The 27,800-nt window shown below is 45.2% G+C and overlaps 2 protein-coding genes across 2 annotated transcripts in view; one reads left to right on the forward strand and one right to left on the reverse strand.

Moving 5' to 3' along the window:
• Window positions 1–2,455: 2,455 nt before the first annotated feature.
• Window positions 2,456–5,566, reverse strand: irf2bp2a (interferon regulatory factor 2 binding protein 2a). Its single transcript, XM_085369455.1, has 2 exons — window positions 4,471–5,566; window positions 2,456–4,161 (listed from the first exon to the last, which is right to left on the reverse strand). Exons 1-2 carry the CDS (start codon window positions 5,300–5,302, stop codon window positions 3,437–3,439), a joined length of 1,557 nt encoding a protein of 518 aa, XP_085225581.1. The 5' UTR covers window positions 5,303–5,566; the 3' UTR covers window positions 2,456–3,436.
• A 1,312-nt stretch (window positions 5,567–6,878) lies between these two features.
• ggps1 (geranylgeranyl diphosphate synthase 1) overlaps window positions 6,879–27,800 on the forward strand; it is an 87,441-nt gene continuing 66,519 nt past the window's right edge. The window contains exons 1-2 of the mRNA XM_085369458.1: window positions 6,879–7,131; window positions 19,724–19,879. The gene's annotated coding sequence lies outside the window, so the exon portion shown is untranslated. The remainder of the gene's footprint in view (window positions 7,132–19,723; window positions 19,880–27,800) is intronic.

The following is a 27,800-nucleotide window of genomic DNA, read 5'->3' on the forward strand; positions in this document are numbered from 1 at the left end:
AAATAAATGCCTAAGGATTAGAATTTGTAGTTGTGTTTTTCAATGAACACGCTGTCAGCATTGGCGTCACGCTTGGCTGATGTTTCGAACAAAACGAACGTCAACAAATACGATTATCTTTTTTAAAAACGGTGTCATTTTTTGAGTATTTTTCCATACGTGAAGGAGAAACGCTTATCTGTGCGGTCAAGTGCTAGAATAAACTCATCTAGTGCTGTAAAGACAACAAATATGAACTCTGAGTTTTACTATCGCGCCGACATCTTTGCGTAATGCCCGAGTTAATCATTACCAGGAGAGGCAGCCAAGCAGCACACACTGGCTGCGTCACCTGTCTGTTATTGCCTTTCACTTAGCTTGATTAACTGGATTGTGTCGAGTCAATATCGATCAAACAGTCAGTGAAGGATTTTATGACCATTGATTGGACCCGCGGCCGCCTGATGAAAGATCGCCGGATTTCAGGGATATTTCAAACACTTGACTGTAGCCCAGCAAAAGCCCCAAGTTGCTATCCGGAAGCAGTGGGAAGAGAAGGAATCGAATTAAACTTTACCCAAGGTTGGACTTGGATTTCACCCGGTCAGGTTTTCTATAAATCATTTGAGGGTAAAAACACATCAAAGTCAGGAGCGTTCGCCTCACAAGCAGGGCTTAGATATTAAAAATCCCTGAAGGTTCGTGTAAGTAAACATAATAAAAACGTGAGTCGTTAACCACAAATGGTTCCTGCGTGATCGTACCGAAAGCAGGAGAGATGATTCACTTTTTTTTTTTTCTAAAAAAGAAAAGATGTATAATCAGAAAAATTAAATCCGAACTTCATGCTATCAGCTCTGTGCGGCCCTGATCCTCACATGCAGGCTGTTTACAGAAAAGCTCCCTCCCTGCATATTAACCAACAGCCTGCACTAGAGCATCTGCCGTGCACCGATTTCACCGGTAACCACGCAACACCAGAGTGCTGTGTTATGACAGAGCCACTTCCAGGGACACAGTATCACTGTATTAGATATGGCGCAAGCTATTTCAGTCACCACTGGACAAACAGGTACTGCGTCTGCTGTCATATATCTTTACGAGCACAGAGGAAAGCGAGAGAAGGAGACGTGTTCATTTACGTCTCATTGCATCAACGAGTCAACTGATTAACAAAAAAAATTTAATAAAATCTCTGAGAACACCACGTAAGGTGGAATAAGGGCGTGTTGTTGATGAGCACAGTAAAGTGCTGTCCTTTATCAATGTGGGCTGCATTTCTCGTTTTAAAGTCCAACTGATAAGATAGCTTTCCAAAGAACGGAAAAAGGGTGTATAAACAAACAGCTGCCTGGAAAACGCGCACTCATGAAAAACACGTTTCAAGCTTTAAATCATACTGTAAAAGCGTACGCGTGCTCTGAAGTTACCTTTAGAGTTTCCTTTATCCTTTGCAGCCCTTCCAGTCTTCTCGGTTAGGGGACAATAATTATACCTGCTATTCTTAGTCGGCTAAATGGGCGAGTGCAAAGGCTGTGTTTTCATTCAACATCATGAATCAATCAGTTAATCGGGGACACCATGCAGCCTGTTAAAGAAGCGGGTAATCACAGTTTTCAGGTGCCTTCCAAAAATACCATCTTAAACATGTCTGCCAGAGCAAGAAGGTCAGTAAATCCCCGGCTGAATAGCAGATTCATGGGCACCACGGTGAACAGTAAAGCAACAATGTCAGAGCAGTTTGTGGGCCTTTAATGAAGAAGAAGAAAAAAAACAATCTGCTTTTGGATTGTGTGCTCTGTTTGAAAAATCAGGGAGCTAGCAAGAAGCAGATTACGTCTGAAAATAATTACGCAACTGCCTGCTAACACCAAGCCCTCCTTTCTGCTAGATATCATCCTCCATGTCTGGGTCTGTGTGGTCAGCTACTCGGGAGCTCTTTGTCTGAGAGAGAGCAAAAATAGTCTCAGGATTGCTTTTCATCTAGACATACAGTAGCTGCAGTTTGTCACTTAATGGCCCACTGTAAGCTCCTCAATGCTTGTAGAGACCAGTAAGGGCTGCCATTAGCGATACAAGAGTTTGTAGGGGGTTTTGTGCACGTTTGTGTGTGACTCCACTGTCAAAGAAATTGCAGCAGCAGTTGCATTTACATTTGAAGGCATACAGAGCGAGGCTGGCATGTAAGGCAGCGTGGATGTTTACTCCGTTCTCAGCGTGGGGAAGGGTGCTGCATTATGAGTGCATGTTCAGTGTGACACAAAAGGCTAAAACCGAAAGCAAACAGTGTGTTGCTGCAGTGCTAATTGTACCTAACGTATGCTTGGAGTTGGTTTGTGAAGCTGATTTTATTCATTATCTGGAGTTTGTCATCTGCAGACTAAACCAAAAGTATGTTTTTTAATAAAAAAATTCTCTCTCCTTACATATATATATATATAGGGAGAGAGAGAGAGATAAGTTATATGTGTAATAAAACAAAAAAGCCAAACACCTTTGTGACGTCAGACACAATCTGCATACAAGCTTGGAAAATACACGTCACCAGAAAAAAACCCCAAGGGTGGTTATTTTCAGGAAAAGTCCAAATTTGCGGTCACACGGCGTGGTTTGTACTATTGTATCATGTTGACATTCATGCACGTTTTCATTACTGACTCGACAGATTCCAGCTGACTGAACATGACTTGGCACCTAGTTCTGCAATCAGTTACAGCGATGCACAAAAGTCGAGGACAGTGTGTCTTGTATTTTTTTTCTTTTTTCTTGTTTTTTTCCCAGCCAAGCTTCTCCATGAATCACATAAGACATGTGTGCATAAAGAGAGACAGAAAAAAAAAGGCTCTTCCGTCCTGCAGCTTGAAACAGTAGCCTGCTCATGTTGTGCTGTGTTGTGTTGTGTGCAGCGTAAATCAAGTCTCCTGAGCCGTCACAACAACAAGCCTGCATGTCAGAGCCGAGAGCGCTATCTCGTCATCTGTCCACAGCCCCTTGTGTCACTTATTCACTCAAAATGAAGCAAGCTCAGACAATATGTTCATACAAGATCAGAAATTGTATTTGGCAATTTTTAAACAAGTGCATACAAGTACAGCTAAAAGCATTTTTAGTTTTGCCAAGTGCTCGTAGAGTAGCATTAGTCACATTCTACGTTAAACAGGAACTGCCACCAGACCTAGAAGTACATCAAGAATTTTTTGTTAAACATCAACAAAGAGGAACGTAGTTCATTATAATGAGTACATACCTTTATCTTCAAAAATATAGAAACACAATGTATTCAAAAATCAAAAATTATACAACCATGTTTTACGAAGTATACTCTTCCCTTGGGTCCAATATGTACAAGTCCGTTAGTTTGTTTGAATGGTATGTATGTGATATTTATATATTTATACTCATATTTTTTTGCTTCCCCTCCCCAAAGAAGTGTTCAGACAAAAAAAAAAGAAAAAAATCAAGGGTCCCTCTCCTTTTTTACTTTGACATCTCCTGCAAGGATGGTGGCGATTTCTCCTTGCATGAAAGCCCATGGTACGTTCGAGCCAACCAGGGGGCATTTCTCTCCACTTGGACAGTACACTTCACCCGTGGCGCCTTGCTGCTTTATGCTTTCCCTTGAGCATGGGAAGCAGAACTTGTGAGAGGGCACAGACGGGCACTGAACAAAGTGTGTGTCCTCCAAACGCTCGTGGCACAGCGTGCAGCACAGAGGTATGCTGCTGGGTACAGAGGAGTCCGGAATGCTTTGTGGGGGGTGCACTTGGTCCATGCCTGGCACATGGGGGGTGCCTGCACTCGGCGCCTCTCTCTGCGCCAGCCTCCTCTGATTAATGGAGGACGGCGACAGGGGACTGCTGCTGTTCCTCCGGGTGGTGGAGTGGACTTGGTTGGCGTCCTTGGGAGAGCTGTTCCCACCTGCGTTGTCTGCAGCCATGATGAGCGCCGCCATGGGGGACTGACCATTCTGAGCTGCCTCCGGTGGGGTGGTGCGGGAGTGAGGGGATATTGTGGAAGGGGGAGAGGCGAAGCTTGGCGGGGGAACTGGAGGCATTTTCAGTCCGTCAGTAGGTGGTGGTAACCACTGCTGTCCCTCTCCGTTGAGCTTGGCAGCTGTCGCCTCTCCCTCCGGTTCAGGTGATGCTTTTCTCTTGTTGCTCCCCCGGGGATGTTTTCCTCTGTCTGGAGGTAGGAAAGGGTTAAACAGAGCAGTTGAGTTGCACAGCTCATACAAGGATCAACAATTAGCCTGAAAGGGAGTTGTGAATTTTGCCAATTCGTGCTGCACCACAGGCTACAAAACAATAACAAACACAGCAAAGGATTCAAAAAATTTATTTATAGCCCTTATAATATTAGGGCATGGCTTTATAAATACCATTTTTACCATCTTGACACATTCCTGGGTGGAAAATTAATAAATCGGTAATAAAAATTACAATTTTAAAAATGCACAGTATAGATAAAATATTCCTGCCTTTTAATGCTCACCTGACTTGGAAAGAGTGGGGCCGGGCTCATAGACCATAGCTCTTTGTGGCATGGGCACATGGTCCTTCTTGTACCTGGTCTCGAACGTGGTGTGCAGAGCCATCAGGTCCCTCACCGTTTTGCCTTTGCCCATCCAGTCCGGGTCTGCCCTGTTTTTGTGGCTCTCCGAGATCTCCGGCGTGAGACTGTCGGGTCTGTGCTTCTCCTTCAGCTCTCTGTCGTGCTCGGTGCTGGAGACCGAGGCGGGTCTCTTGCCCATGTCGGCGGGACTACCGCCCGCCAGAGTGGAGGAAAGCCCGATCGGGTTCCTGCCGTTGACGGCATGCCCCGGGGTCAAGCCCCCGTTAGGCAAAGGCACTAAATTCGGGGGCACCGTGTTATTCCTGCGCGGGTTGGGGCTCTGGCGGTTCAGCTCTGGTGGCTCGTCAGGCTTAGGAAATCCATTAGGGAGCTGGATGCCGTTTGTCTGCCCTCTAGGCTGATACTCTGGACCCAGCCTGGGCGGGCGGTCGGACAGAGGGTAGCGGTCCAGAGGCTGCGGCGGCCGGGAGCCCGGATCTCCCCCCGCAGCGTGGTTGATCGCCTGGATCTCCTTCCCGGAGAGCTGCGACTTCCCCGGCCCGGGAGACCTGCCCTCCTGAAAACCGTGAGCCCTTTTAAGCTGTCGGGCCGTCTCGATGACAAACTCAATGCGGTCTGCTCCTTCGTAGTTGACACATCCCCTGCAGACGGGCTCGGTAAAATCCCAGATCATGGCCCAAGGCATGCGGGGCAAGTCGCATAAATAACACGACTGCCTCCTGGAAGAAGCAGCGACCGCCGCGGACGACATAGCGCTCGTCGTCGACCCCCCGAAAAGAAACCCAAAATGTTGCCTTCTTCCCCCGCTCTCTCTTGTTTTTTTTCCTTCCTCCCGAACTCCCCCGCAAAAAGAAAGCGAATAAAGAGCAATTTCCGTTAGTCGAACAACAACAAAAAAATGTAATCTCGTCCTCTCTCCGACTTCTAGAGCAACAAGGTTGAAGTTTTAGAGGGAGAAGTTCATGACGGTGTGTACTTTACTACGGCGCTCCTCTATCTATCTCCACTGACTCTCCTCTACTACTGGCTCAATGTAGAAAGTGACGTCACAGCACTAAGCGCCTACATCCACTTCAGTTTCTATTGACTTGATTTCTTCGACAGACCCCTCCACCCCCCCTCCACCACCATCACTACCACCACCACCACCTCTCCCCCCACTTTACTGCAGCCTCTTGTCACTCACCACTTTTCTCTCTCTCTCCCTTTTTTAATATTTTAACTTAATCACCTGAGCTTCTGCCAACAAAAAAGGCACCCAGTTCAGCTTCAGACTCCGGAATAACCCACGCTACTGTTATTATTATCATCAAACCTGCAAAAAAAATAGGTCCACCGGTACCAGCCTGCACGCTGCTAAAAGAAATATGGCTGTAGGTTAGCAACAGACCGCCAGGGGATAATAAAAAAAAAGCGACTTTCAAGCTCCTCCGGTTGCTGCTTTGTCCTAAATTCAGAGCATTATCCGGTTCAGGCTGCAGCTTGTTTTTCTCAATGCACCGCGCCTCGACGCAGTGAGCTGCTGCTACTACTACTGTGCACTGAATGAGGTGGGTCGACCCTGAGAAAAACAGCAATTGTAATCCAATGGCAGATCTTATATTTATACAGAGGGTCTCAAAAATGTGTTATTGTAGCACATGGGCACAATTTACAGGCTTATTGGAGGGACTTTACAGCCCGCATTTTCTCTCTTTTATTTGTGCCAGCTCACCAGGGTGAATTCAGGATGTACACTGTTAGCCTTTTAGTTATGATTAGATAATATTTTCCTGGCTTGTTAATGTTTAAAGAAAAGAATGAGAGAGGGAGAGGAGAAGAAGAAGAAAAAAAGGCGCCTCCACCAGCCAGTAACCAGGAAGCTCAGTCATGAGGTGGGGATTTCCAGCCAGTGTGTTGTGAACTTGAATGGATTGGGGTTACAGCATGAATATAGCCTGCTGTAGCTGTGCCCACATATATATATATATATATTTTTTTTTTTAATATTCTTGTGCACGGAGCAGTCCAAATCTGCCACTGCTGAAATGAAATGAAATGGCACTGGAGTGAATTAGCGATTCAGACTCATTTCAAGCGACTTTAGCAGTCAAAGCAGTTCAACAGATATTAGTATGAAAGATTTAACAAGATTAATGACTCCACTCTAGTGTGGCATGTTTTACAGAAAGGCAAAAAGAAAGAAATGTTATTAGAAACAGGTCATGTGGCATAACCTCAGCCAAAATCCCCTGAAGTAAAAGTGGAGAGGCTTTTTGAAGTGGAGGAGTTGTCCCAGTAGTTCATTCCTCCCTCTCATCTGGTCTCATTCCAACTCATTGCAGCTTAGCCTCAGGCTTTGGGTGAGGCAATGCGTCTGAAACCTGCAGACACAAAGCAGGATATGTTTGTGCAAGTCCATGTGACGTTGGAAAAGAGGAAGCAAGATGTTTAGTCACGTACCCTCATCCGCCTCACCCTTCGACAGAACATCAGGCTATTCTGGCTCCCTGCCTGCCACCGTGATCCTGCGCTGTGGCGTTTTCTTCAAAGGATTACCAGAAACAAAACAAGACACGTATGCTCATGTGTTACCGCCAAGTACGTTGCCATATTGTTTTGTTATTCCCGTAAAGCTGCCGCTATGTGAATGGGGACATTTTGCAGTGAAAGAGGATATTTAAAGAAAGTTTAACCCCCCCCCCCCCCCCCCCCCCCCCCCACCCCACCTTCTCTGTTAACACTGCATTGTCCCACTGCTTCCCATCGCCGCTTTCTCTCAAAACTCAGTCCCGTTTTGGATGGACAACACTAGGAAGTGTTGTTCGGCTTTATGACATAGTTAGGAAACGGCTGTTGTGAGGGACAAACTAAACAAATTCTTTCCTTTCTTCAGATTGGTGGGAAAATTGTTGCCTAATGCTTTGATCCTTTGGTTTCCACTCAGTCGATGTTTGTGCAAGCAAATAGCTGCACGGCCAAATAGCTATTATGCAAGACAGAGGCATGCTGTGATTCAATTAAATCCTAAATGACCTGATTCTATAATACGTAGATCTACTGATTTGAAAAATAAAATGCTGCAGTGTGCTATGAAGCAAAGCCAGAGCTGTACTGAACAGAGGCAGCAAAGGTCTGAGAGGAAGCCAGACATGCACAGATTGTTCTGACTGGCCAATATGAATCGTGTACATACAGTGAAAATCACCACAGTGTCACCTGGGCAGTGGCAGGGTGTATAAAGCTGTATAAAGCAGTTTTGAACTTTTTTTTTTTTCACGAGTATGTAAATTGAGACGTGAGGAGGCTAAATAAAGAGTGCGAGGTAGGTGACGGCCAGGGGAATACCCAGCATGTGACAGCATCGCGGGGCTGGTGAGATGATGATATTTGCGTCTCATCGCTCTCCGAGACTGTCAAATTTTATATTGGAGATCTTTTATTTATGCCAGCGAAACATTACAGATTCTCTGTGAAGTCTTCTGCCTAAGCAGAGCGCAAGCACTGGATTTTTTTTTCCTCTTGTGTCGTCCTCACTGCCAACATTTTATGTTATATAACCTTTTTAGAAGAACTGCTGAGGCGAGCATCAAACAAAACTGTAACATGTTGCACCGACACAAAGGGAGGTTACAACAGGATAGTGCGAGTTAAGCAGCTGTGGTCGTGACCCTGTCTTGAAGATTTAACTGGCAAAAGCTGCTAAGGGTAAAGAGTCAATGTAAGGACTTTAACGTGCATGCTCTGCAGAGCTCCTGGAGCTTGGAAGAGGAAGAGGTAACCATAGAGATTATCACAGTAGGCTACCCCCAGCTACCATATATATCCTGTTTACGGTGCTATTTTTAGCCACACTTTTGCACAGCAAGGATTAAAGGGCTGATTATTAAAAAAAAAAGGAAAAAGATCTGCAGAGCTCTGAAAGCTAATGAGCATCCATCTGCCGCCTCACCTCCCTTATTAGCGTTAGTTTGAGTATGTTTTGATTTTTTTTTTTCCGTGCAGATTCGTTCCTCATCGTGTTCGCTTGTGTTTAGAGCGGAGAAGCCGTGTGTGCGGCACATGGCAATTACAAACAAACAAATTATGGGATTTTTAAAGTCAGGTATAAAATGGTGGAATTCAAATAAAATGGAGGGTCGAAAGGGGGAAAAAATGTGCTGGGCGGCTGGAATCTGGGGGCTGGAGGCTGCAGAGGTGATGTCATTGGGCCGGAGCAAGAAGCGAGTGAAAAACAAGTCTCTCTCTTTATTCTGATCCTCTTTGCAGTCCTAGCAAGGGGAGGGGAGGAGAGGGGAGGGGGGGCTGGCAGTCAGCCAAGGCAAGGGCTGCTGGGAAATGGCAGAGGATGCCAAGCAGGCCCCACCGCCAACATTAGAAGCTCACATCTTTGTTCTCAGAAACCTGGTGTGCTGCCAAAGGCCTCATTTCAGCTCCATGGCATGATTACACTGGATGTAGGCCAACTACTGAGAGCTACTCTCCCTCTCTCGCTCTATCTCTAGCTCTCCCTTTATGCTCCCTCTCTCTCTTTTTCCACTGCCTTCAAAAGCTTTCTGCCAAACATGCAGCAGTTGCCATGGCTGCAGAGAATGGGACATAAAAAAAAGTGAGTAATGAGTCAGGCTTGGACCCAGATGTGCCACATGTGTATCCATTTAGAAAAAAAACTCAAGATGGTAACATATCCTCTTAATCTGCCGGGCTTTTTGGGACTCAGACAGCTTGGTTAAAACAAAAAACAAAAAAAAAAACCCCACTGTGCTGAGATGGGAAAGTGGAAGAATTAAAAAAAACAACAAAACAAGAAAAAATCCCCACAGAAAAATGTAAATGAACAGCATTGTTTTCACATCCATTTTTTTCAACAGAAGGTAGTTTCAGTGGCCTGCAGTACAGATTCGGTTTGGGCAACCAGGAACAGAAAGAGCTGAACTTTGCTTCTGTAATGCCGCGCTTAAGCGAGCTTGCATGCATGGCTGGCTGACGACATCATTTCCTGTCCAGTGGAAACCCCCGTGTATTTTCAGTCATAACCAGACGTTAATGTAAACAACCTTTCTCTTATTTTTTGTTTTGTTTTGTTTTGTTTTTGTAGCTAAATCAGCACATGGCGTGACCTCAATGAATCACAATGCAGCTTCAGCCTCTTTTCATTATCTGAGGTTCAATTCAAAAGCCACTATTAGCCGCATTCCTTGCACAAGTCAATGCTGTCTTATTTATTGGCCTTAAAAGGCAGTTTCAAACCTGACTCACGGTTGTTATGTTTAGCATACTGAAGTGATCTGCGGAGTCATTTCAGCTCTCTGTGGCTTACTCAGACAAAATGTTAAAAATGTCAACACAGACACATTTATAATTTCCAGAAGGACAACATCGCCCACGGCCACTCCTACAGCAGCAATGCAGTGGTTTCTGTGCACCTGGTTTGTTCTTGACAGATCACCCTGCAAACTCCAAAGACATCACTCTGTAGAGCTCTGTAGTGTGTCTGAGCACATGTGCCTGTGTTAGATGGAAGTATAAATTTGGACACATAGCTTCTTTTTTTTAAAATAGAGAAGCATGAAGAGTATTTCATGTGTTATGTAACCTCTTTCTCTGAGCATGAGTCAAAATATAACTTTTCCAAAGTAGGCTTATTTATTACTGCAGCTCCTGTCCATTTATTTGCTAGAAATGGACTCTGATGTTCCCGGAGAAAGCAGTTGGCACGGCACAGCTCAGGCTCGCAGATTCTTGCTGTCCTTTCCAGTTATTAGTTCGAAAACACAACTGATTTGTTTCATTCTTTCAACTGAAGTTGTGTGTAAATCCTTGGCAAATAATCCCTAAAAGAACGTATGCACATGCATATTTATAACTCCTTTATTTAGAAGCTGTTTCAGCGTGTCTATTGGAAGAAGATCAAAGCTGCTCCTTTTCTAGTAACGTTTGCATTGAGAGCAAATGGATGTATTATCCCTCTGATGTACAGAATACAAATAACACGACTGTGAGCGTCACCAAGAATAGCAATCTGACCTAATTGGAAAACCTCAAGTCTTCTCATTTTGGAGGAAGTTCTTCATAAATAGCATGTGGCTTGTTCAGCTCAGGAAAGCAAGGAAGATCATGGATAATGCGACTGTGGTTTATCATTTACAGATGCCGTGGTTGCATTGGGAAAGTTGTATTTCTTCTTTGGTTACCTCTAAACACGTTCACTTGGAAACAAACCTTTTCCAGTAGTGCCCATAAATCAGCGGAGGTTCCCGTCACAGATTCCACAGATGCTTATCTGCCCTCGCTTTGATTGTCTGGTTTATGGGGGACGTCCCATCATACGCTGTGAGCACAAGTGTCCTTCCTCCCCTTTCCATAAAAGTGCAAGTTGTCACGATGGTGTGGCATTCATTATCCGCCTGTGGTTTCGCAGGCCTGGCCCCTGCGCAGCTGGGGAGCGCTGGTTGTCAAAATCACTCTTCTGCCGCGGTGAAAGATAGAAGGGCAAGAGCTGAGTGCTGTCCCCCTTGTCTGCGTGATAAAGACCCCTTAACCACAGCGGCTGGGCAGCTGGGCGCACGGTGTCTCACCTCCCTCATCCACTTCAAAGCCTTGTCTCAGGAAACGGCTCACTGTGAAGAGCTGAAATAGAAAATAGAGTCCTGATGACAAGGACAAGCGTGTGAATGTGTACTGAAGGACAGTTTTTATAGTGTGGAACATTGTAGTCACAAATGTAATTGCATGTTATGATAATACCATAGATAGATAGATAGATAAGGTATCTATAGATAGATAGATAGATAGATAGATAGATAGATAGATAGATAGATAGATAGATAGATAGATAGATAGATAGATAGATAGATAGATAGATAGATAGATACCTTATTGATCCCAAAAGATAAATTGTTGTGTTACAGGAGCATGATAAAGACTGAAAAGTAGTACAAATGAAAAACAGACAGTGCCACAGATGCCTGGTAAGGGCCGTATACTATGAGCGGAAATCTGTAAACACAACAGTGATTTAAAAAGAGAAAGAAAGAAGAGTAAAAATGAGGTTAGGTAGAAAAAACCAGTATGTGCATATATATGCTCCCAGGAGGCACCTTTTAAGGCTTCCTGCAATTGTTTCACCAACTGCAAGCCGCTTTGTAACCCACCTCCACCAAAATCCTCCTCTTTTTTCTGTAAGCTAACATAATTAATGTAACAGTTGTTGTCACTGACTTTCCTGCTACACACTGTGGAGTCTTTGCTGCTCCCCCTGCCTTAGATGGAGACAATTTATTATTACACAGGAAAACCCAGATAAATAGATGTTGTCCAGACTTGGCTGTCTGACCTGCTTTGTGCCCTTTTGCCCTAAAAAATAAAGAAGGCTGTTGTTGGCTTTTCTGAGGCAAAATGGGGAAAACTAGTAAGCGTCGCAAAATCTGTAATTCTGAAGACAAACCATCTGAGCAAAAGTGTAATGAATGAGCTTATTTTCAACACCATAGATTTTCTGACTGTTTAAATAAAACTACTTGCACAGCTAATTATATTACTTATATACTCAAAACTAAATTAGTTCTTGCTGTTATTTTTCCCCAGAAAAGTGAAAACTCCAGTGAATAAATTGCTAAAGATACTGGTAGGAATTAAGCCCAACAGTGAAAATGTATTTGAGGCTTTATTGTTATTATTTAAACTGAAACAAAAGTGCTGATGGTCTTGGGAACTTATGATCACATTTCCCAGCATTGTAATTGTCTATGACAAACTAGTTTTGCAACACAGCCACTGGCAGACGCTGGCTTACATACAGTCAGTCCTTACTAAGACATAGTGGATGGTTTAGTCACCACAACGAGCTCAGCTGAAGAGGTACAGTAAGAGTGTGGGAAGCACATGGAATGACTGTTAAACTCTTATAGCAACAGTTGAGGTCCCAGAGGAACGCAGGCGGGACAGAGCAGAGCACTGTGGGAAAGTTTGGTGCCCTTGAAGGAGCCTGATAAGGCAAAGGTGATATTAACCCGCATGTTTGTGTTGTGCAAATTCGTAACGACTACAAGCACGCCGCTGATACTGAGCCGTCTTACGCCATGTGTTTGCAAAAACCTGCCTGCCTGTCCAAAGGGCATGTGGAGCTGGGTGTGGTGCAACCTTTGTAACCTTTGTGACACACACGACTGCACTCCTCGCCACCACAGCAACATCTTTGTGAAATTTGCAGATGACACCACAGTGGTGGGGCTCATTTCCAAGGGAGACGAGTCTACGTACAGAGACGAGGTGGAGCAGCTGACGTCATGGTGTAAGGCCAATAACCTCCTCCTCAACACTTCAAAAACCAAAGAACTCATAATAGACTTCAGAAGGAAAAAGGCAGAGATCCAACCACTATTCATAAATGGGGACTGTGTAGAAAGGGTGGCAAGCTTCCGCTTCCTGGGAGTCAATATAGAGGAGAACCTTTCCTGGAGTGTGAACACCTCCGAGCTGCTGAAAAAGGCCCAACAGAGACTGTACTTCCTGAGAATTCTCAGGAGGAATAACATCACACAGAGACTGCTGGTGTCCTTCTACAGAGCCACCATTGAGAGTGTTCTAACTTACTGCATATGCATCTGGTACACTAGCTGCACAGGGGCTCAGAGGAAAGCACTCCAAGGGATCATTAACACCGCCCAAAAGATCACTGGCTGCCCTCTCCCCACACTGGAAGTTCTACACAACGCCCACTGTTTTAAAAAGGCCCAAAACATCATAAAAGACACCTCACATCCTGGCCACTCCCTGTTCGAACTGTTGCCCTCAGGCAGACGGTACAGGGCAATCAGAGCAAGGACTAATAGACTCAAACACAGCTGTTATCCAACTGCAATAACACATCTGAATACTACAAAAAAATGTCCATCACGCCACTCTTGTGTTAATCTATGCACGGTCTGAAGCATGTGTGTGGGAATGTATGTGAATGTTTTACTGTTATATCTTATTAGTATTTTAAGTATTCTATCTATTTTATTTATTGAATTTTATTGTTTTATTTATATTTTGATATTGCTAGGGATGATGCAATGATCGGGGACCATTCTTAATTTCGTTGTTCTCATGACAATGACAATAAAGTTTCTGATTCTGATTCTGATATCAGTGTGTGTGATGTAGGCTAACCCTTGTTTTGAGTGTGTGCGTGGAGGGCGGGCTTGGAGTCGTCCTACAGGTTTGGGCAGAGGCTGTTTTCCGTATAAAAGGTTGTGATTACATCTCCCTGTTTTTCTGTTAAGTGCTGGGATTCTCATTGTGCAGTAGGTGCACAGTGTGCAACCTGATCCTGCTCCATGCAAATGACTTGAAAGCTGTGTCTCTCACCAAACAGGGATAAAGTTCACCCACCCTGCATTGCCACACAATAGGGAGGGGGGAGGAGGAGCCAGACAGCCTTGAAGAGGAAACGCTCTCACACCGACTGTCAAGTCTAGCTGCACCCAGGGTTGCCCTGAAGGACAACGCACCAACCACCTCCTCCCCCTCCCTCCTTTCTCCACTTTTATTTTCACATGCGCGTATCTGCTTTGTTCATCGAGAAAACATCTTTGCAGACAGCTCAATTCTGTCTTCCTTCCTGAGGCAGTGTGACGTGCTCCGCTCTCTCGCTTTCTCCTCACGATAAAATCGCTCTGATCAGAAATGTCATTGCCTAACAGCAAGGCGAGTAAAGTTCAACCCCCCACCCCTCCCCCATGCAATAAAAAAAAAAAAGCTTACTAGCGCTCACATGATTCTTGCCAAGTTAACCATTTACAGCCAGGAGGAAGTGAGAGAAAGAGGCTTTTGCTGGGTAAACAGAGTGCTGTTTGCTGTCTTGAACTAGTTAACCCAGCTATTCACAGCCTCACCTCTGCGCTCATTAACGCCCAACGTGCAGGAACACGAAACTCGTCATGCCACACGAGTCACTCTGCACCGGCACACAAAGCTTCTTCCAAAAGCCGCAAAACAATGAATGCGGGCGATCAGAGCACAGCTCCTGTTATGAAACCGCTCTGTCACAAGACAAGCGCCTCACAGGAATGCTGTTGTGACACATGTGTGGTGTTGACACAAGGGTTAAATATTTACCCGCTTGCTCACTCACTCACACACTCACACACACGCACACTTTGACTGCCAAAAAAGGGCGGGAGGTTTAACCGCTGCACCACCAGTTTGTATTTATCTTTCCCCTTTGGCTGGCTGCGTCCTCCGCCACCTCCCAACAGACGTCAAGTTTATCAAAATCCTCTCTGCTCTCTAAATGCAGCCAGGTGCAGCACAGCGTAATGATTCACCCAGCAGACGCAGCACTCCACAGCAGACTGCCTCGTATGTTTGGAGCTCTGCAGAGGTCACAGGGTGCGCATGTGTGTGTTGGATGTCATGTGGTGCAGCTCTCTGGCTTGGTGCTGGTGCAGAGAGTTCAGCAGGAGTTCAGCACTGATTCATAATTCGTGTGTTTCTGTGCACCAAACGATGGCACGGCGAAGAGGTTTCTCTCTGACAACGCTCAAATGCTGTTCCCCCTGTTTTCACTCAGTTAGTTGTTGTTTTTTTCTTTTTTTCCCTTTTGTGTCAGCTTTCTCGTGTTTAGACGTGACCACGTGCCAAGCGCGGGGAGCCAGTCGATGCCCTCGGTTTAATGTGTATTGGCTTTTCTTTGAAAAATCCCTGCTTAACAATTCGAGGAAAGCCGAGCCACCTGGAAATCTCATGACTTCCTGAATCTAATTCCAGGCTGAGCGATCAGACTGTCTGACTAGCAGCTTTCATTGAGGGGTGTAAACACTGAATGTCAGGCATGTTTCCCAGAGCCAGAGTTGAATCAGGCATTAGTGCTCATGTACTGCCTGTAGTGAACTCAAATGCCCCAGCAAAGCCCTGATTATATTTTCTCCCTGCCTAACAGATTTATTGTACACTGTGAACTCCCAAGAGAAAGCTGCGACTGGCTGGACTCGTGAACAGGTCCTTGCACACTCTTGCAAAAGTCTATTCTTGCTGTCTTCAAATGCAGTCTGCACTTTACTCCAACCATATAATAACAGAGGAGGCTGGCAGTTTTGATAACCAGCAATTGCAGTCTGAAACTGCAGCACTGAGGAAAAACAAGGCAGTAGAAGAAGACAAAGGGCAAAGGTATGACACCACCGAGGGAGAATCCAGGATAAAATCCCCTCTCATATCACGCCGTCCTGTGTTGGCGGACTGTGACCTCATGCGCAGTTAGCATGCAGCCGCCTCGGGCTGCTTTGTTATCTACAAACCAGCACATTCCAGCCCTCAACGGCAACAAAGAAAAAAAAATGTCATCACGTCGCTGTTCCTGCTGCTCTGTGACAAACTCAAGCAAATGTAGTGGAGCACATTTGATAAGGTAAAACTGTGCCGGCCCACGCATGCACAGTTTAAAGCAGAGGGGTTTACATGTATGTAGGTCAGCTGTGGAGTGATTTGAAGCTTTGCATGTGTGCTTACTCAGCAGCCTGCACCCAAGCTCAGCTCGCTTTCAGTCTTTCTCTTTTTTTTTTTACGCAGACCACAGGGTAGTAAATAGCTACGAGGAGGATCAGAGCCTTCACAGCTGATTGGCTTGATGCTCGCCTGACATAAACAGGAACCCGGTCGTGCAACTCAGAGAGAGGAACGAGCAAAGATGGAAGGACAAGAGACAAGCAGAATGTGGTGGCAAAACAAAGAGGGAATGTGTGGAAGCCTGAGGGATTTAGTTTTGAGTGAGAGCGAGAGAGTGGAAAAAAAAGTAACACGCTATGTGACTCATGGAGGAATTCAAGCCTGAGATTCTCTGCATTGTCAGCAGGCGGTTTGCAGCAATAATGATGATGTGTAAAGTATGGTTTGATTGTGTTGGCAACAGCAGAGCAGGAAACCAAAAAAAAGATGATACTGTCGCTCTATAAGTGCACCATGTGATTCATGAGGTCATTCTGGGCCTGCAGTATATTTAAATATAGAAGTGTGAATGAGATATGCGAGCAGTGCTGCAAATATGAGACTGCGTGCATTTACACCTTTTTTTTTTCTTTCGAAAGGAATTACACCTCCAGCACTGCACTTTGCATTTTGGAGCACATGTGTGAGTCTTCACCAAAAGTGATTTCAATTAATACCAGCTTGTATTTTTGTCAGGTTGCACAACTTGTGGGTTACGTAAGCGAGCCACACAGTGACTAAAATGATTTCACTTCCTTGTTATTAACCCTTCTGAGCAAGTTCCCTTTCGACATCAGCTCACAATCAAGGAAACTGACATTTGAGGGAATCATCATCAGCTGTTAGTTTCTTGTACTGATAAGAAACAGGAGGTAATAGTAGCTAATGTTGGTGACAGATCACGTTAAGATAGGTTATCTCTGTTGTTCAGCTATTGTGTTCCAGCCTCTGCTGGCTCTGCGTGCAAGGCGCCGGTTTGTTCCACGTCCCTCCGAGGGCTATGACGGAGCAAAAGCACTGAGTGGAAATAATGAGTGACATATCAGCCCTGCTACCCAGAGAGCTTTTAGAAAAACAGCCCTCCTCCCTTCCCTGTCAACCTACTGTCCTCGTGCATGGCTTTTGAAGGTCAGATGAGAAACAGGAGAAAGGACTGCCACCGCCACCTCCAACTGATTGGTTCAAACAGGCCCCGAGAGCAGAAGGAGGAGGAGGAGGAGGGTGTGTGGTGGTGTTGCGTGAGACGTGAGGCGTGGCCCCTCTGAGCATGCCCAGTGGAGGAGGAATGCTGTGTGATGGCAACACAGCGGGCTCTCCCATCTGCTGATGCACTGTGCACTTCTCGCCCCGGGCCCTTTTCCATCCAGTCTACTGAGCAGCCAGATCAATTTACTGTGGAATGAACACAAAGTCAGCGGCTGATGCACGCACACACATATTCACACATTCTTAATGTGCGACGCAGAGATCTGCACTGCGCCGCGCTGCACTGCAGCAGGCCATGAACAGATAAGCACGCACAGGAATTTACTCATGCATACAAAAAGAAGAAAAAAATGGTAGGGATCGAGCCGAACGGCTGATATATTATTCAAGAAAAGTCCTCCTGCTTCATTTTCTAACCTTGCTGCACACAACCCCCGGATAACAAGATGTTCTACTACTTTCCTCCTCTCCGAACTCAGGCAGATAGTGCTGACTCATCATCATGGCTGTCATGAGCGTTTTTAAGGATTCGGTGGCACTGACTGACATTGCCATCACCCTGTTTGGCTAAAAATACCAGAACAAGAAGAAGAATTTCTGCAAAGTGCTATCATTGTTCTCCAGACACACACAAACACATGCAAAGTGAGCCCATATGTGTGTGCGCGTTCTTTTCTGTGAATAATTGAGGAGCCCTGCCTAGCGCAGCTGAGCAGCTGCTGACTAAGGCATCCAGGGTGATACGCTTAACTACTGTGACAAAAATGACGTGGCTTGAAAAGTGACGTTTAAGGCGGACTGATGCTGAGGCGTATTGTCAGCCTACTTTACCTGCCCGTGTGCTGCAGAGCAGGCAAACACCAGCGACTCAAGTGCTTCCAAAGTGGAAGCCCGGACGAGAGCTCGATAAATGTTAATTACCTTGGCTGAATGCAAATAGGGCTGTGACTCGGTTCTCTCCACTCACCCTCGTATTGTATGAATAATTGAAACATATTGCGGGGGGGATCTAATGTGTTCTTTTATTTGCAGAGTCACGCCTGTGCTTTCAGATATGCTAATGAGTGTATCCTTAAGTAATTGAGCTGTGCTTTAGAAAATCAGCCCGGGCCTAATGGGGTATTGTCTGGAGGATGATCAAAGGAGCAGCAGAGATGGGGAAGAGATGTTCTGCAATGATCCACAGATGACACTGGTAATGAGCCACTTGTGGAGGTGTGACGGACACTGCGGCCATTTGAGTCACGAGCACGCCAAAAAAGGCAATCGAAATTCATTTTCAGAGTCGCCTCAAAAGGCGAGACGTCCTTCGGAGCTTCATCCTTCGTCTCCCTCCCCCTCCCCCGTCTCTTTGACCCTCAACCCCAAACCATTAAAGCCCACTCCAGACTGAGCACCGCAGCCTCTTTTCGCCACCCCACCTCTCTCCTCATCTCTGCTTCTTGCTTGAGGGTTTCTAAATTGGGAACATCTGACATGGCCGCCACCTACTCATGTGTCTCTCTGCAGCTCTATCTGACCTTGATCCACCCTCTCCACATGCGAATACTGTACGCACTAATCTTCCTATGATGTTTTATATCTGCCTCACATTCAAAACACAACCAGCGACCACATTTCCACACAAATAATGCCAAGAGCAGACAGACAGCTGCAGTTCAAAGCTTAGCAGCAGCTGTGTTCCATTGTCTAACCGGGAATTCGGTGACATTTGAAGCCAGCGATGGCTGCCTTTAAATGCATCTATTCTTTCCCTCTCCTCTCTGATTGGCTCCCTCCATCCGTCTCTGCCAGAAACAATTCTCATTCCTGTGATGTTTTGGGGATCGCTGTGGTCTGCCTAGATACCGCAGCAACTCGGATTGTCACATAGTAACCGGGGGAAGAACAGAATATGCTTCTCATTTGCTTCCTGCAGAAGGCAGACAGTCAATCCAACCTCTTCACTGTCAAAAAGGCGACGCAGATATACTTGGCGAGCGGTGTTCTGCACCCCTCCCTCGGTTTTTGCTTTCCCAGTTTGTGTGTAAATGTATGTATGTATCTTTTGAGCCCTTCATTTCCCAGAAAGGAGCCCGGGATTTGTGAGTGCATGAGCTGCCGCGAGCGACATCTCCAGAGAAGGGATGAGTGTTTCCTGCAAACAGTTGGGAGGGGAGGCGAGGGAGGTACTGCTGTGTGTGTGTGTGTGTGTGGGGGGGGGTGGACAGCTCCCATAGAAACACTATCCAGTAACACTTGAAGAAAGTCATTAAGAGGAGGTGTGTGCGTGTGTGTTTGTAGGCAAGTAGGCGTCTTTCTGAGAAAAAGCCCATGAGGTTGGGGGATCTGTGATTGACAGTTAACTCTGCTGATTACTGCCCCTTGAGGACAGACTCCTGACAACAGCTGCTGCCGCTGCTTCGAACCTGAACCCTGAACTATTGCTTCAGGTTCAACTTCAAGTTCACCAAATATGTCCAAACCTGAGGTGTCAGCTTAAACGTAGTATCTAAATCCATCTCTTTGTTTCCAGGAACGCTCTGCAGAAACCCGAGACGAGAGGATTGCACATTGCCCAACAATCCCGCTGAAGTGGCATGTATTTGCAAAGTAACCGAGCCCGTCATCATCACTCTCTCTTTATCCTCCGCCATTGGGTGCGGACGTGAGGAGTAACAGTGACTTCATGGTGAGTTGTGTAAGAGCGTGGGGCGAGGCTTGAAAGCCGAGCCATGTGAGACAAATGAAAGTGCTGATGTGCTGAAAAGAGAGCCAGTGTTTCTGGAGGCATGCAGATACAGAAACCCCCGGCAGAAGTCAGATGTCAGAGAGGACAGATCGAGGGGGGAGGGTCATCTATTCCAATGGAAAGAGAAAGGTCGCAGTGTAAACTGATAAAGGTAGGAGGCAGAGCTTGGGGCTGCTTCCAGGCCAGCTAGTCAGCTGACGCTTGCAGCTGTGTTTGGAACATCAATATGAGCCTTGTTCAGCCTCCCCCCTCCGCAACACCTCCCCTCCTTTCCTCTAAAACTCTTTTCCCTCCCTCCCCTCGCTAGCTCACTCGGCATCCCCTCTCACCACTCGCCCCTCCTCCTCCTCCACTCCCCATCACGCTGTTTCCTTTTTTTCCAGCTCTGATTTATGAAAGTAGGGCATGTGCCCATAACTGCTGCATCAAGGCACATGGCTGAGCCTCCAGAGGCACTGAGGCTCTGTTTACATCAGCCCAGACAACTGCACCGCATTGCACAATCGCCACAGGCGAGCTCTGTTATATAAAGTGCTGGACCATGTTGGCTCCATTGTTTTTGTTGTTCTGGCTTACCCTTTTTTCCACCTGCAATTTCTCCACCGCACAAATCTGCCTTCTGATCTCTAAGCGGCGAACTTAATGAACCCCTCAGCCAAGGACTAAATGTGTCAGTCAACCACACTTCAGCGTCAAATGTGGAAAATTAGTCAAGCATATTTGGATCAGTTGGCCAGGGAGCAGCTCCGGGAACCTGAATAGCTGCTTTGCTTTGCAGAGTTTGTTGTTTTTAGCTGTTTAACTCGCTCTTCCACAGGATTTTGCAGGGCTTGTTTCAGAGGTTTATTGTTGAGAAGTACTGGAGCACAAGGATATTACAACAAAGAGAGCGAGAAATGCTGTGATTTCAGTTGCTAATGTGAGTCTGAGAGCGTGCATGTTTGTTTGGGGAGGACAATTAGTCTCAAATGAAGCACAGAGGCATTTCAGGATCAGTTTCCATGACAACAAATCAGACTGCTCAGCCAGTTTCTTCTTAATGACCATGAAGGGAAGCATTTGAGCCAGAAGCCTGCAACAAATACTGATATGACAGGGGAACTGCATAATCATGCCCTGAGCATGAGGACAGACTCTGAGTCTTTGAGGTCGGATGATTCATGTGTGTGAACGAGCAGGTCAGAGGAGTGGATGGAGAGTAAAAACATACCGTCATCCTTTGCTATTAATCATCTGACACACAGATGGAGTTTAATGGGTGTAACCCGTCTTTGAAACAATTTAATGGAAGCTGAAAAACTCGACCGGCTGTTGCTATCACAAACCATTACACATTCATGTAATTTGCTGAAGTGCAGACCACATTTTTGTTGTTGTTGGTGTTCACTAAACCAGTGCTGACCACACTGTATATTGAAAATGGACTTAGCCACAATGATGTCAGCCATTGGTTTGTGAAGTCCCATTTTTAAGCTTTAGTTTGAGTAATCAGCTAAAGCAAACTACTGAATCCATAGATAGTGTTGAGGCTTTGCAGTTATGTGACAGCTAACCACGTGAGGTTAACCTGTCTGTCATTTTGGAAGTGTGACAATGTAAAGACTGGTTCGCAAACATCTGGCAACAACCAGTCGCTAATGAAAAATGTGTTTTCCCCCAACCAGTTGGTGAAAACCTCCACGCAACTGCTTTGGATGCTAGGAGATGCCATGATTTGCCCGTAATTTTTTGGAACGTGCTGAAGTGTCTGCAGACACTTGCTAACTACTAGCCAAGCGGTACTGAAAGTGATAAAATTGCAACACAAACCAGAAACAGAGACCAAATGTCTTCAAGGTTGTGCCTTTTGAAACTTGATGATTTCAGCGGTGAGGCACAACTCTTACTTTGAAGAAGATGGATCTTTGTTTCCATTTTTAGCCAAGTTTTAGTACTACTTGGCTACTAGTTAGCGAGTGTTTACAGAAAGGTCGGCATCTTCTATTCAAACTGCAATCTGCTAGCAACAAAAGCAATCATGGCGAGGTTTTTGCTGCACCTAGCAACAACCAGCAACCACTTGTGAACTAGTCAGGGAATAGACATTTTTTCCTAGCAACAGCTGTCAAGGGGTGTAGATGCTAATAAGTGCTACATAATAGACACATAAAATGCTAAGATTTACTAGCCTAAATTGAGCACAGCCCTTCTGGACAGTTAGTTAGAGCAGCTAAATACACAGGAAGCTATGTTGTTTGTTAGGTAATTATATAAAAAAAGGTCTGGACAGCACCAACACTACAAACACAATGAAATAGTCCAGTTTAGTGACTAAAACTAGCAGCAACGTTCCTAATAATAAAAATCTTTAAGACTTCATTTTAAGTTGTAAGATGCTAAAAAAGTTTTTTAAAAAGGTTGTGTATAGCAGCGGTCCCCAACCTTTTTTTGCGCCACGGACCAGTTTATGTCCGACACTATTTTCATGGACCAGCCTTTAAGGTTTTGCGGATAAATACAAGAAAATAAAACCAGTACCGGTACCAAAATAAGAAGATTTATTCATAACACAGGAAAAGACCCAAGGAAGCAGAGTTAACGATAAAAAAAATAATGCTAAAAACCAATAAAAACCCTGAATACCATAAATTTCACACCCAAGCCTCAACTCTCGTGACCAGTGTTGGTCAAGTTACTTGAAAAAAGTAACTTGACCAACACTTTAAAAACACGATTTACAACTTGAATAGGTAATAAAGTGATAGATCTTTCAGCCCAATTCTACTTTTTCTGCATAATCCATCATACAAAATGTAATCAAATGGAAAAGTCTCTTTTTTTTTAACTTGTTTTATCAGTTTTAATCTTTTAACTTTATGCATCAAGTAAAAATTTAATTATATGCACCATTCTCTGACTTGAAGAAATTAGTTTAATATTTAAACCTATTTTCTGCACATTCCAGCACATAAAATATTTTTTGTGTTTACACTCAGTCTTTCAAATAGATGCATGTAAAACACAGCAAAAAATAAATAACATCAAAGACTAGCGGTCCTGTTGCTCTATTTTCACCTGTAAAGCAGGACTGGGGGTAGGCGGATGTTTACCCTGGTGCAGGTGTGCCGCGGTCAGTTGAAGAATCCGCGAGTGTCTCTGTGAATTTCCCATTACGTCGTTGCGCACTCGGTGCTTGATTAGGGGGTTTTTTTTTCGCTGTAAAAAGAAGTTTTCTTCCCACGCACAACGGACACTAATGTTTTTGTCACTTTTTATGGAATCAAACTCAAAGTAAGGTCAGTACTTCCACGCTTTAAACGCTGCACGCTCATACTCTCTCCTGCACTCGATATATGATCCATTGTTGATCTGCACACAGCTGTTGTCACGAACGTCGCACTCGCTTACATTACTGTCATGAGACATTCTCGCAAAAAAATCACGGTTTTAGTAACGCAGTAACGCAGCGTTCCTACAGGAAAGTAACGGTAATCTAATTACCGTTTTTGCGATAGTAATCCCTTACTTTACTCGTTACTTTAAAAAGTAATCAGATTACAGTAACGCGTTACAAGTAATGCGTTACTGCCCATCTCTGCTCGTGACCCAGTACCAAACGACTCACAGACCGGTACCATTAGTTAGCCAGCTTTGAATGGCCACTGGAGAAACTGCAGTTTTGGCTCTTGAGTGGGTTCATTTTCCTAAAAGCTGCCATTCAGTGCTGACTCAACAACAGGCCTTGTACTGCAGCTCCGCACCTGAGCCTCCTGGACTACAAGGATGCACAGTCATCACCATTTGTAGCTAAAGGCTTGTGTCGGCCTACCTGGAAGTCATTGGAGGCTGGAGGCCATTTGTATTGTCATATTAGAGGCAGGGTCGCACACAGGATTATACTAATTACTTCAACTTTACATACATCAAAGAAATTCTAAAAGTTGCTTTGCTGCTATTTAGCATGGGGCACAACACTTTATGTTGCCAGCGATGAGATGTGTCAAGTATTAATATTCTCTGGCAGAAAGCCGCAGCGAGAGAGAGCGAGCGAGAGATGAAAACCATGTTATTTTTCAATCCATAGCACTACACTAAATAAATGCAAAAAGTTTTTTTTAACCCTCAGAGATATTTTTTCCCTTCATGCTTCCAGTCTTTGTTACTCGCTGCTGTCTTTACAGAAGTCCTCGTATCCTCTGCTCTACCTCCACCCTCTTCCCCCACCACCCCTCCCAACGCCCACGCTCCTCTCCTCTGCTCTCATAACTCAGCTGTTACTTGGCAACGTGGTCCCAGCTGGACCCGGCATCAGCCGCGTTGCCACAGCAACACAACGCACACACGCAGACACGGTAAACATGTTGGTTTTTCAAGAAGCCAGAGCTACACGCACAATAAAACCCACATGTGTATTCAGCTCTGGGTGCTACAGCATCCATCAAAGAGGAACGACGCCTCGATTAATCAAAGCGGAGGTGACCGCCAGTGTAATCCCTTATGCACCTGCAACATCTTTACATCTGTTTTTCACGGTAGAAATCGAGGAAAAAAAGGAAAGATCTGGAGTGATGTGATGGATTGCTGATTCTGTGCGGTAATTCCTCTTCAGAGAATCTGGCCGCATTAATTTACTGCTTAATATTTTCTGCTTTCGTCTTCTTTATGAATCGCATCCAGCGTCACCATACATTTAAAGCCACACACTCGCAGCCTGGAGTTTATGGTTCTGGGAAACCAGCTTCTCTCCTCCACGCTCTGGGTAACACTGCATCTGTCGTCATAGCAACCTGATCCATCATCTGCAGGAGGATCAATTGATTCATTATTGAGTGAGGCGCAGCCCCCTTCTCTGCTTCCAGTTCACGTCTACTCACTCTGCCTCCGAGCATCCATTATTGACGTGTAAGCCTGCCCACTCGCTGGGCTGAAGAACAGAGAGCTGTCAAGTCTCCCTCGTAGAAATATAATTCAGAGTCCACATTTTCAACAGCGTGACTGTTGACCGATGTGAAACGGCGCAGGGTCGCGACGTGAGGCAGGTAGCAAAATGCGGTCTGTACAAAATGTTCTCCTGGTTCTGTCACGCAAAACAAAACCAGGTCAGATCACACTTTCCAAAACAGGATAAACTCGGGTAGCTAACCTAAAATCATGCAGAGGTCATTTCCACAGGAGGGCGGGAATTAACAAGTAGTAAAAAAAAAGAGGTGGAGGTGAGAGAATTGTAGGGCGTGTGGTGTCTTTGTTGTGCAGACAAGATGAATTAGCATCTGCTGAAGCTTGGAAAAAGAAAAAAAAAGAAGAAGAGCTAAATGTAACGTGACACACATACCCTGTTCAAAAATACTGCTTTCTGGAGCAGGGCATTTATAGCTGCAGGGGAATACATGCTTTGATTCCAGCCTGTCCTCCACTGTGTGGCTGCACACCTAAGTGGAGCCTGGAGGTACTGGGATGGGTGGAGAGCTCTGTTCCTAGGAAGAAAAAGCTGAGGGATGGGAGGGTGGAAATGGAAGACAAATGTATGCTATAGGAAAATCTGTGCTAAATGGATGATGTCAGCTGCAGCACTTTGACATTTTAATGTCATCTCTCAGGGAATTACATCATTAGCTCTCTTTCCTGGCCTGGCTCGGTGCTGGGAAACCTCCTAATGGATGTCAACAAGCCATCCCTCTGGAAGAATGGAGCGGCAGGGGTCGGGAGGGGAGATGGGGGTATGGATGGTGAGGTGGCGGTGCCGGTGGGAGGGGGCTTTCACTAAGCTTTTCACTAGAGCTACATCCACACTAACATGTTTTCAGGACAGAGGCCTCTCACTGAGCGTCATCTGGACTAAAAGCCTTCCGTGCATTTCTCGCTACAAGATTAACTCAATCCGCGTTACCATCCTTATCAGACAAAGTGCAATCATCGGCGAGCTCCACTTTCCACCAACCCTTCCAGCTGACCCCGAATGACCCGGCGTGTAAGTGGAGTTGTTTGTTAATTATTTCATGCATTTATAATTATAGGAGCGCATTGAGCTGGCAGCTGGGAAGACTCCACAACGACTTTGCTCCTTTCAATTTGAAAAGCTGTCAGCTTTGCCTCTGCAGCCACCCAGAGATCAGATGATGTATCCGGTAATTGATTCATTAATCATCTACAAGTCCATTAAATTCAAATCAAGTCCAGGAATGTGGGCTTTCTGCGTGAAACAAAATAGTAAAGAGCTTATCTGGCTGATGGGCAGCCTCGTTTGTGGAATAATTTATGGGGAGAAGCACCTCAAATGAGATAAGGATATTTCCCCCCCAAAAACAAGCCTTTTATATGTTAATGAAACCAGGTTTGGAAACTAACAAGTTGCTAGGCAGCAATATCAAATCCTCACAGTAGCTGCCAAACAAACAAGAGGGGAAAACGAGGTTTTAGCTAAAATGGGTCAAATGGGGATATTCATGTGCTCTACGTGACATCATGCAAAAATAAATGAACCTTGTTTGCTGGAGAGGAACTAAATCTGAGAATCAGTCAAAAGGTCAAAAGTGAACCGTCCAGTCATTTACGTGCCATGTGATGATTTGCAGGGTTGAAAGATGGGAAACAGCGGTGTGGCTCTGCGGCTCGGGTTCACCGAATAATTCTGAGGCTGACCGGGAAATAAGTCTTATTTCCAGATGGGTGAGAGAGCGAGCTTCGGTGGCACCGTGGGAATGAAATGTTACGTGTCTGTATTCTCCACAGCATCCTCTTGAGGACTTTCATTTGAGAGTCAAAGCCGTCATTATCTCACCGACTATGAGCCCGTAATCTCCCTCCCCAGTCCATTGAGAAAAGAAGATTCGATGTGACAAATCCGAGGCCCCAGATGACAAATAAGTCAGGAATTTGCTGTGATAAGTACCACTCACTTTACGGTGCGGCTCCGTTGACTGGAATTGGGCGGAAATCTGTTTTACTTTGCTTCCCTTTCCCTTGGGTTTAAATGTGAGTTGACTTCAAAGTGTGCCCTAAAAGTACCCACGACTGCGTCCTCTGTGACAGATTTCACGCTAAACTAAGTGACATCCTTTTGGGCTAAAATCAAACTGCAGTTCCCCAAATGGCCACTGGAGCCTTCTTAAAAAAGTGAGTCAATGCCCATAAACTCCCATGTAAACAGCCAACCTGATAACATAACATGGTTTTTCATAATTCATATGTTAATTATTCCTTTCCTAGCTTGGTAGCATTAGCTGATAACGCCAACCTCTCATCTGAAGGTGGTTATTTCTGGTGCTGGAAAACAATATGACCGCCGCTAAGATGCTAACACCGAGACCTCAAAACAAGGCTTTACAAACCAACGTGTCAGCTTGTGTCGACTCTTTTGCATAAACTCTGTGAGCAAAACATTAGGAATTACACCTTTAATGTATGAAGTGCTCCTTTGTTTGATGCATTCAACAAAATGAAACCAGTTGTTTCCCTCATGCAAAGTTAATAAGTTGCCGTACCGCCACGTCTAAGCATTGGCCCTTCCACACACACGATGCTTACATAAATGTCGAAAAAATGTAAATTAGTTCTGCATGCACAGCATGTCATAAATATAGTGCGCATGAATGAATAATATTAAATGAGTGGGGCAGATAAGCTACCCCCTTATGCGCTTGCCTCAGATTCAGATTTAGCTTTGCGTAGGGAATTGATAAGACACAGAGCTCAAAGCCAAAGTCTTCAAAGACCGCGGTTACACAAGATGCAAGGCGTCAAACCCACTTTGTAGTTCTCGGGTGAACGAGTGGGTTGTATCTGCCGAGCTGCACAGGGTGATACAGCAACAGAGCTGTGTGAGCCCAAGAAAAGATAATAAAATACAAAAGTTACACCAAGGTTACATCGTGTGTAAAGGAGA

Source organism: Diplotaxodon limnothrissa, linkage group LG13 (genome assembly GCF_057381915.1).
Source record: "Diplotaxodon limnothrissa isolate DT_005_m linkage group LG13, D_limnothrissa_male_GT1.1, whole genome shotgun sequence".
NCBI lineage: Eukaryota > Metazoa > Chordata > Actinopteri > Cichliformes > Cichlidae > Diplotaxodon > Diplotaxodon limnothrissa.